At 51.3% G+C, this 10,931-nt stretch overlaps 1 protein-coding gene across 1 annotated transcript in view; it reads right to left on the bottom strand.

Annotated features, from left to right (window-relative positions):
• RPS6KA1 (ribosomal protein S6 kinase, 90kDa, polypeptide 1) overlaps positions 1-10,931 on the bottom strand; it is a 33,735-nt gene that overhangs the window by 3,684 nt on the left and 19,120 nt on the right. The window contains exons 14-17 of the mRNA XM_010830253.1: positions 9,789-9,919; positions 8,200-8,325; positions 7,769-7,858; positions 7,228-7,397 (exon numbers count right to left, since the gene is read on the bottom strand). Of these exons, the coding sequence (XP_010828555.1) occupies positions 7,228-7,397; positions 7,769-7,858; positions 8,200-8,325; positions 9,789-9,919 (517 nt within the window). The remainder of the gene's footprint in view (positions 1-7,227; positions 7,398-7,768; positions 7,859-8,199; positions 8,326-9,788; positions 9,920-10,931) is intronic.

Genomic DNA, 10,931 nt, shown 5'->3' with positions numbered 1-10,931 from the left:
CGACCTGGGGGCAGAGGGTCCGGGTCAGTTCTCCATGTGGGCAGGCTGCCGGGGGCCCAGGTCCACTGCCAGGGCTGGGAGAGTCAGAAGATGGGCCCAGAGAGGGGGCAGAAGGACCCAGAATCTGAAAGGGGGGAAGGGGCTGCCAAGGGGCCTTGCTGCTGGCATTATCAACCTGAACCCTCTCGGTCAATGTCTGTGTGCGTGGACGTGCTCAGTTGTGTCCGACTTTGCAACCCCATGGACTGTAGCCCGTCAGGTTCCTCTGTCCATGGAATTTTCCAGGCAAGAATCCTGGAGTGGGTTGCCATTTCCTACCCAAGGGGGTCTTTTTGACTCAGAGATCAAACCCAGGTCTCTTGTGCCTCCTGCGTTGGCAGGCGGGTTCTTTACCACTGAGCCACTTGGCAGCTCTAACTTCACCGTCCACAGTGAACTCCTCAAATCTGCGTGCCACACGTGTGTGTATATACACGCGTGCTAAGTCGCTCCAGTCGTGTGACTCTTTGAGTCTCGTGACTCTTTGAGAACCCATGGACTGTAGCCCACCAGACTCCTCTGTCCACTGGATTCTCTAGGCATGAATACTGGAGTGGGTGCCATGCCGTCCTCCAAGGGATCTTCCCAACTCAGGGATCAAACAAACCCATGTCTCCTTATGTCTCCTGCATTGGCAGGCAGGGTCTTTACTACTAGCACCACCTGGGAAGGGGGGACCACACATGTGACCTAATGGCAACTCCACTCTTCCCACTGCATGGGTCAAAATCCTAAAGAGTCATTCTTAATTCCTCTTTTTTTTTCATATTCCTCAATCAATCCATCACCAAACACAGCTGGCTCTACCATTAAAATATATCCAGGGACTTCCCTGGATAGTGGTCCAGTGGTTAAGACTTTGTGCTCCCAATGCAGCAGGCCAGGTTTGATCCCTGGTCAGGGAACAAGATCCCACGCACTATAGCTAAAGATCTGGAGTGCCGCAACTAAGACCTGGTACAGTCAAATAAATAAATGTTTTTTAAAAAATGTCCAGAGCCCAGGCACTTCTCAGCCCCTCTACTGGCAGCATGCGGATCCCAGCCATTATCATTCCTCCCCTGGATTACGGCAACAACCTCCTAACCGGTCTCCCTGCTTCTGTCTCATTTCCTATGGCCTGTTCTAAAGAGCAGCCAGAGTGATCCTGTTCAATGTAAGTCAGATCATGTCACCTCCAAGGGTTCCCCTCTTAGGAAGAAAAGTCTTTACGATGGCCTGGTGGCCTCACCTCCTCTCTCCCCGACTGCCCACCATATCGCTGGCACTCTGGTCCTCTAGCACTCCTTTCCTTGCTCAGCTGGCTTTGGCCACGCCAGCCTCTTTGCTCTTCCCTCAGCGTGCTAAGCACACTCCTGCCCCAGGGCCTTTGCATGTGCTGTTCCCTTTTTCTGGAATACTCTCCTCTTAGGCATCTGCCTGGCTCATTCTCTTATTTCTTTCAGGTTTCGGCTGAAATGCCACCTTACCAATAAGGGCTTCCCTGGACTACTCCATATAAAATATAAAATGCCACCTGGTCCATTCCATACAAAATAGCAACCACAGAGCAGTACTCCTTAGTCTCCTCACCCTGCTTTAGCTTTACCCACAGCATTTACCACTGCTGGAGATTTACTTCATCGTCTTCAGAACCCACCCACTGGAATGTAAGCTCCATGAGTGTTTTGCTCACTGCTGCATCCCAGCATTAAGAACAGTTCCCAGCACACAGTAGGTACTCAATAAATACCTGCTGGAGAAATGGACAAATGACACTGCTGAGGCCTTAAGCACGTGACTCTCCCCTGGCCCCACGTGCTCGTGTGTAACCGGAGGAGGCTGACGCATTCCACTTGCTTTCCATCCACAGCCTCTCCCTCTGCATGGTTCCATTCAGAGTCACTAACTCTCACCTAATTATTGACAACTCTCAGATCTCCGACATTAACCCAGAACTTTCCTGAGTCCAGGATCACACAGCTGCTGACCAGATGGCAACCACTGAATGTCCCCTAGCCCCTCAAGCCCAATAATCCCAGACTAAACTCATTTTCACCTTCCTTCTCCCATGAGCTCACGTACCTCCCTGAGAGCTGTGAAAAACCTTCATTGGCTCCCTACTACTTCGGGATAAAGCCTGAAGTCCCCATCCTGGTGTGGAGAGCCAAGCTGCCCTTTCTAGCCTCACTGTCCACCACATCCCTCCAGTGCCTGGAGCCCAGGTCAGAGAGGGGTCCTTCAACCACGATCAGCCATATCTCTCTGTGGAATGCCTGCTCACCCCCAGGACCCAGCACAGGGACTCGCACACAGCAAGCGCTACGTGAACTCTGTGCCATGAATGAATGAATCACACCTCCGAAACACAAGAGACCTTGCACGTTAGATCGGCTGAATCTCACCGGTTAGTTGGCTTTATGAGAGAATTCCTGCATGGTCCCTGTGGAGCCAGGCCAACAGGCTCCAGAGGCAGCTGCTGCTCACTCCAGCTGACAATCACTACGCACCACCTCGGGCCCAGGTTTCAAAAGCAGCCAAATTACCAAACCAAGAAAATACCTGCATTGCGCAGGCCAAACACAGCCACTGAGTCAGTCTGTGGCTCCAGTGGAGTTGTGATTTCAGTCAGGAGGCAGACGGGCTGCAGTGTGAATCCTGGCTCTACCAGCAGCAGCTGTGTGACCATGATGTGTCACTCAACCTCGCCAGCCTTTGGTTTTCTCACCTGTAAAACGGGGCTGATAAGAGTGCTCGGCCCCCAGCGTTACAGGAAGGCGCATACGAGTTATGTACCAGGAGTATGCAGCACAGGGCCTGGAAAATGACAGCTGCTGCCATAGTAACCCCAGCACTTCCTGGGTGAACCCACCATCATGCTGGATATCAAGATACAGCGAGTGCTTGTTAAGAAGCCCTTAAAAATTAGAGGACAAGAAGGGCAAGAAAATGAGGCCACAGATGTTGTCCAAAGCAGCAGCCAACTGTATGCAAGGAAGAAGCACGGACCTAAAGCCAGTTTAGCTATGAGACTTTTACTTAAGGTCCCAGAGCCTCAGTTTCCTCACCTATAAAATGGATGACCTAATACTCACACCTTCTTCATAGATTTGTTCAAACAGCTAAGTGAGTAGATGTGTAAAGTACTTAGAAGCTGTCCGGCCTGTGGAAAGTGCTCGGAGATGCCAGTGGCAGCAAAGTGCCCTGTCATCGCCAGCATCATCGGAAGATGCATTAGGGCACCTGTGACCAGCCACACACACAGATAAAGGCTGAAGTTCTTCTACATAAGTCGTCCGGTTAAACAGAGAAGTCAAAGTGCGAAGCACGACTGAGTTCTCAGACAGGCTGTTCTCGGCACCCTGGGGCCCTGAGGGAAGCTAGAGACTTGAAAGGGCTCCACATATTAAACAAAGAACTCTTGCAAAATAAGATGAAAAAAAGCAGACAACCCAATTTCATTTAATGGACGAAAGACTTCAACCGACTTTCCATAAAAGAGGCTGTCCAAATGGCAATAAACCACTGAAGAGGTGCTCAACTTCATCAGTCATCCGGAAAACCGAAGTTAAAAGCACTATGGGATACCACTCCTCATCTCTTAGAGTGGCTATAATTAAAAAGATGGAAAATGCCAAGTGTTGGCAAGTAACAGAACTCTCACACACTTCTGGAGAGGATAAATATGTAAAACAACTTCGGAAACCCGCCAACATCTACTAAAGATGAGCATATCCTGCACTATGACCCAGCAATTGCACTGCCGTGTTCACACCCAGGTTATAGTGGACGAGTGTTCACGAGAGACAAGTGCAAGAAGGTCACAGCAGCGTTACTTGTCATAGTCAAAAAACTGGTAACAGAGACTTTCCTGGTGGTCCGCTGGCTAAGACTCCAAGCTCCCAATGCAGGGGGCTCTGAACACAGTTCAGTCTCTTGTCAGGGAACTAGATCACACGAGCCAAAACTAAAGAGCCCGCCTCCTGCAACCAAGACCCAGAGCAGACAAAAGAGAAGAATCCTGAATATCATCCAAACCTTACTTTATCAGCTTTGTTAAGCAATATGCTGAAGGGACCAGCATCACTACCAACCCCTTTGTTCTTGAATACCTTCTTTAGAAAATTAAATAAGTAAACTACTAACAATCCATGTCCATTAACAGTAGAAAGGATAGTTAAACTGTATTCGCACAGTAGACATCACAGAGCAATGAGACTGAGGGAACTGAAGCCACACAGCATCACCGGTGACTCTCAGAGAGAGTGCTGAGTGGCTGAAGTCAGATATGAAAAAGCACATGGATGTCAAATTAGAAGTCAGCTTAGAATGGTTATCCTTGAGGAGGGAGAGTGGAAGGGGCTCGAGGGGGTTGGGGGGAACTAGAAATCCTTCAGCTCCCACTCTAGAAAGCCCTTCCCTGAGGAGTTCCCTGGTGGTCCAGTGGTTAGGACTCCCAGTTTTCATTGCCGAGGGTGTGGGTTCAATTCCTGGTCGGGGAACTAAGCTGAGAGGCACAGCCCTGTCTGCTCTAGGTGCTGGTTACATGGGTGTATTCACTTTTTGAAGACTTATTGAATTGTGCATGATGACCTGTTTATGTGATATTTCAATATGAAGATAACATTAAAACAAATAGGAGAGTCCAGAACTGGTCACTCCCTTCTCATTCCTCAGCTGTTATGAGATTTCCGGCTTCTGGACCACAGATGCTGCCGAAGTGTAAACAGCTCGAGAATCTCCCTCCAAACACCTCTATGAGGGCTTCCAATTTCCTCCTCATCTTCCCCTAGTATTTGGAAAGGGCCAGAAACTTTAGAGGCAGCTGGTAAAGAATCTGCCTGCAACACGGGAGACCTGGGTTTGATTCCTAGGTTGCGAAGATCCCCTGGAGAAGGGAAAGGCTACCCACTCCAGTATTCTGGCCTGGAGAAACTTTAGGGCCCATAGGTTCCAAAATCCCAAAGATGTCCTTTGGGAAAGAAATAATATTCTCCCATGACACCTTTACAGAGTGAACGTCTGCACTTGGAGCTCACCTACCCCTCATAGAGAGGCTCACTACTTTTGGAAGCAGCTCGCACTCTAAAAAGCCCTTCCCTGGTTAATTTCCTGGTGGTCCAGTGGTTAGGACCCTGAGCTTTCACAGCTGAGGGTGCAGGTTCCCTTGTTGAGGGAACGAATGTACTATAAGCTCTGAGGCACAGCAGTCCCTGCTCTGAGCTTTAGGTGGCCTGCTGGAAACTCACCACTTCAGCTCTATCTTCTAAACCTTCTTCGGGTAATGCTAGCTAGTACTCACGTGAGACCAAAACAGGAAAAGGAAGCCTGTGTACTGTCTGACCTGACATATTTCCATATCAGTCTGTTTGTACTGGTCATTTCAAAACACAAAACCACTTCAAACACGACCACGCAGTAACCAAACTAGACCTCTGGTGATAAGGTAAAGTTCTTTTTCACAAAAGAATCCCCCTAATAAGTTAGACAGAATTACACATTGTTATTTTTGCAAATTCTAATGAAATGATTGATTCAGGGAAATGTCACGAAAGGCTGAAACCATTGCATGAAAGGTTGGTGACGATCTCCATGATACACCTCACACCCACCCACCGCCTGACACCCGTTCACCCGTCCCCAGACCCGTTCAGTCATCCCCTGATGACTAACAGGGGCAATGAGACACTGGCTCCTGGACACGACGCTGTGCAAAGGTCACTGCACCTCCCATGGAGTGACTTTTGACTCCTTGCTCCCCAAAAGAAGTTGAAGTGAAATCTAGTTAAGACTTTGGAGCACCTTGCAGTTTACAGGAAACATAGGCAATAGAGAAACAATGAAAATGATGCCACAAGGAGGCAAACACATCCAGAATGCGGGACCAGGACTCCCCTGGTGGTCCAGCGGTTAAGACTCTGTGCTGCCAATATAGGGTTACAGATTCAGTCCCTGGTTGGGGAACTAAAATCCCATATGTTCTGCAGTGAGGCCAAATAAATAAGTAAATAATGTGGGACATTCCACAGAACTGCTCTCTTCAACAAGTCAGTGGCATCTGAAACGGAGGTTTTACCACAGAGGTGATGGATGTACACATTTAATGAAACTCATCAACTTGTACGCTTAAAATCTACTGTAGGCAAATTTTATCTCAGTTTTATAAGAGACTTAAGGGGTATGATAAGTGAATGAAAGGTATGAACCTTGCAGAGCTTGTGAATCCAATAAACAAATTGCAGACATTTTTGACATTCGAGTCAGTTCTAATGAGGTCGATGAATCTGAAGTAAGTCAGAAAAAGAAACAAAAATACAGTATATTAACGCATACATATGGAATTTAGAAAGATGGTAACAGCAATCCTATATGAAAGGCAGCAAAAGAGACTCAGATGTAAAGAACAGACTTTTGGACTCTGGGAGAAGGCAAGGGTGGGATGATTTGAGAGAATAGCACTGAAACATGTATATTACCACATGTAAAATAGATGAGCAGTACAAGTTCAATGCATGAAGCAGGGCACTCAAAGCCAGGGCTCTGAGAACCCAGAGGGATGGGGTGGGGAGGGAGGTGGGAGGGGGATTCAGGATGGGGAGACACATGTGTACCTGTGGCTGATCTTGTCAATGGACAGCACAAACCACAATATTGTAAAGAAATTAGCCAGTGTTTCCAGCAGCATTTCCTCTTACATCCACTTCCTCTTGTCCTGACAGTTGAACCCGCAGCCAGATTCCTCCCTGAAGCCTTGAAGCTCCCAGTGATCTTGCTCTTTCCTAACTCAAAACCACTCTGCATCTGTAGCGCCCCACCCAAATTTCTCAAACACTCTGGCTCCCTTCTTCCCAGGCTGTGTGACCTCAGGCAAGTGAGCTCACATCTCTGAGCCTCGGCTTCCATAACCATAAAGTGAGGCTAAGACCAGCATCTACCTAATAGAGTTGCTGTGAAAATCAGTTGAGATAACCAAGAAGGAACGCAGCATGATGCCTGCCTAGGTCCTGAATAAACGTTCCTTTTCAAAATGTGGCCTCATCCTCCTTTCCTTCCTTACTTCCATCCACCTGCCCACTCACCCAGCTCGGGTCTCCCCTCTGTCTGGCTGGTGGAAGACTGCCACTGTCTGGGCCAGTCATGGTCCATGCACTCTGCTGATGGTAAGACCCTAGGCCGCCCCCTGCCCCAGGCCCACTCGGTACTCCCTACTCAAGACTTACCCCCTGGGAGTGCAGGTACTCCACGGTCTTGCTGATGGTGTGCAGGACGAAGCTGGCCTCGCGTTCCGAGAAGAACTTCTGCCGCAGGATCTTATCCAGCAGCTCCCCTCCCCGCATCAGCTCTGTCACCAGGTACACGTGCTTGCCGTCATCGTACACCTGCCAGAGACCGCACCGTCAGGCCCCTCCCCTCGACGCCAGGCCTAGGCTCCTCGGTCGCCCGCTCACAGGGCCAGGGAGGCACGACCTGAGCCTTGGGCCTGGGTTCTGCTCTGTGTCTCATCACCCTGGCAGGGCTTTCACCTGGGCCCCTGAGCAGGATGCTGGCTCTGTCCTGAGGGCAAGAACGCTCTCAGAGAATGCCAGCATCACCCAGGGAGGGCACCTGGTGCAGCCAGACTAGAGGCGCCTCAGTGGACCTCCCATCCATGAGCAGAGGAGGATCAGAAATCAAAGGAATGGCCACCCCGAGACCCGTCCGAGAATCGAGGGCCCATGTCCCCACCCCACCCTCAAGGACCCCCACTCACATCTTTCAGAGTGATGATGTTGGGGTGCTGCCCGTACCGCAGAAGAATTTCAATCTCTTCCGAGGGGTCTCGCTTGCTCTTGTCGATGACCTGAGGAAAGGGGGTGCACATGGCGGTGTTGGGGGATCAACTCCAGAGTCCCGACCTGCCACAGAGCCCCATGCTGCAGGGCGTGGAGTCTCAGCCGCACACCTTTCACCCGACCTGCCACAGAGCCCCACGCTGCAGGGCGTGGAGTCTCAGCCGCACGCCTTTCACCCGACCTGCCACAGAGCCCCACGCTGCAGGGCGTGGAGTCTCAGCCGCACGCCTTTCACCCATCCACAGAGCTTCCAGCACTATCCCTCCCCGACCAGAGGGCCAGGGCTACATCACCCACCATCTCCACCCCAGCCGAGCATCCTTGGCCTGGACAAGGTCATGAGGCTCACCTTGACAGCATACTCCATGTTGGTGGCTTTGTGGACACAGCGCTTGCACTCAGAGTAGGAGCCCACACCAATCGTCTCTTTTACCACGTAGCCATCGCTAAAAACCAGGTTCTTCCCATGTAATTGCTGCAGAAGACCAAGAGGTGGGACTGATTATGTGCTCTAGAATGTAAAGTCATCTCCCAGAGCCCCAGGCCTTGGGCCCCTGGAGGTGGCACTGGGCAAGAAGGAAGCCTGGTGCGCTGCAGTCATTGGGGTCACAAAGAATCGGACACCACTTAGTGACTGAACAACAACAGGAAGCCTGGGGTAGAAGGCCTCAGGCAAGAACCTGCCCCTCTCCGGGCCTGTTTTCTACACTATATGATGGGCACACTTGCTGGCTCCTGGGCGCCTGGCTGCAGTTTGTGGTCAGTGGGTGCTGAAGCAGGCAGGTAAGGAGCCATAACACACACGTGGAACAGCTGGAGGCTCTGAGAACGCAGGCAGGCCTGCGAGGGGCATGGGAGCCCTGAGCCAGGTCCCAGCTCTCCACTTCCTGTGGCTGTTGGCAGGTTGTTTCCCTTTTCTGGGAGACACAGCCCACCTTGTGGGATGTCTCGAGGCTCTAAGACATTAACTGTATCAAATGCTTTGTGATGCTGAGTGTGTAGCAGGAGCCCTTTTCACCAGGTGACCACACAGCCCACACGGCCCTGCTTCACATCTGCTGTCCTCACATCCAGTCTGGTTTAACACTTGTCTGGGACCAAGATATCCCAGTTGGATAATAAATCACATAAGTCACCCTAACTTTACGCATAACTTTGTATTATATAACTCACATAATCCTTGAAACAACCCTCGGGGAAAGGTTCTATCCTCACCCCCATTTACAGATGAGGAAACTGAGGCACGAGGAAGTGTCCCCTCCACAATCCCTGACCTTGGAAGCTCTGACCCAGGCAGTGAGCTCCAAAGTCTCCATTCTTGCCTCTCAACTCTAAATTTCCCATGGAGTTCAGAGAGTAGGCAAGTGGGAGACAGTGGGAAGAGATCCGAGTGCCCGCCCAACCTGTCAGGGCCAGCCACCACCCAGCGCCACCAACCTGGGTGTGCCCCGGCCCTCCAACATTCTGGCTCTGTGTCAAGAAACTCATAACCTGGAGAAGGGAAGGGCTACCTACTCCAGTATTCTTGCCTGGAAGTGTCCATGGACAGAGCAGCCTGGCAGGCTACAGTCCATGGGGTCTCAGAGAGTCAGACAAGACTAAGCAACTGAACACACATGCACACGGGACTTATTAGGACCAAGCGTGTGTGAAAGGAAAGCAGATGGCGATTCTTGAAAAATTCAAATTTCAGAATATTTTTAAAATAAAGTTTCAAGGTACTAAAAAAAAAAAAAAAAGAAACTCATAAGCACGCTGCCTTCCCTGTTTTACAAGTGGGGAAACTGAGGCTCAAGGAGGTTGCGGGGCAGTGGGCTCCCCGGTGGCAGCAGGGTCTGAACCCAAGTCTGTCCGCGTTCAGTGCCTGTGTTCTCAGCTCTTCCACCTCGCGGCTTCCAAGAAGAAAGGGACAGCTGAGAAGTTTCTCCCGCCCCTCACCTGTACCACCGCGTGCAGGGGCGCCTGTGTGGCCCGAGGCTTGCCGTCATCCTCCATTAGGCCGGTGGCCACGAAACTGAAGCCGCGGAACAGCTGATGGGCACCGGCACTGGGAGGGATGCCTGGGGAGTCTGCAGAGGTAGGAGCGGGGTGTGAACCAGAGGAGGCACCCTTGACCCGAGGTAGCCCAGAAAGCTGGCCGGGATGGGAGCCTGGGCAGGACCTCTCATCTCCGGCTTTAGCCCGTCTGCCCATGTGTGTTCAGACCAGTCCAGCCCTGTCATGCAAGAAACAGCAAAACCCCTCACATCCACCACCCGCCCAGGCCAGGGCACTTTATCCCTTCCTGGAGGCCTTCTTGTGTCTGGTCTGCCCCTTTAGGTCCATCTTCTCTGCAGCAGCCAGATGGAGGGTTCCAATCACAAGTCTGTGCCCTGTCTGTACCCTTCCTCTGCCCTTGGGATAGCCCAGGCAATGAGATACTTGTGATCTTAGCCTCCTTTCGCCCCACTCCACAGCTCAGCCACGCCCAGCTTCTCAGATCCTTAGAGGAGACTCTAAGCCATTGTACATGCTGTTCCTGCTAACTAGACAACCATTCCTTGTCCATCCTTTGAGGCTCAGCTCACACACTGTCCTCTGAGAAACCTGGCCTCACGCTGCTCCTCCAGCCCGTTGCCCCTGCTAAGCTGCACTTGCCGAGCTGCCCAGAGCTGACTTTGTGTCTCTCCCACTGCAGCCTGAGCCATATGAAGGCAGGGCCTGGGTCTGTCCTGTGCACCGTCAGTCCCTGCATGGCTGGCACACTAACGGACCTGGTACATACTTGTCAGATAAATAAAGATGCGACGGGCTGCTCGGGGAAGTGACAAGTTCCCCGACATCAGAGACGTACAAGCACCCCTCTGCTAAAACCTGTCCCTCTAGGAGGCCTTTCAGAACACTCCTCCCCAGTATGTGGCCAAAACATTAGGATTCACCAAGTTCCCTCTCAGAAGCCCCCTCCTTGGCTTCTATCTGTAATCCCATGGACTGAGTGGGTCTGTGGCTAAGTCCGTGTTCCAGATGCGTCACCGAAGCCCAGTTGTCAGAGCAGCCAAAGCCGATTCCCACGCTAGCCCCTGACCTCTGGGCACCGTCACC

The sequence above is a fragment of the Bison bison genome, unplaced genomic scaffold (assembly GCF_000754665.1).
Source record: "Bison bison bison isolate TAMUID 2011002044 unplaced genomic scaffold, Bison_UMD1.0 scf7180017864516, whole genome shotgun sequence".
Classification (NCBI taxonomy): Eukaryota; Metazoa; Chordata; class Mammalia; order Artiodactyla; family Bovidae; genus Bison; species Bison bison.
This window is presented reverse-complemented; position numbering and strand designations above follow the sequence as displayed.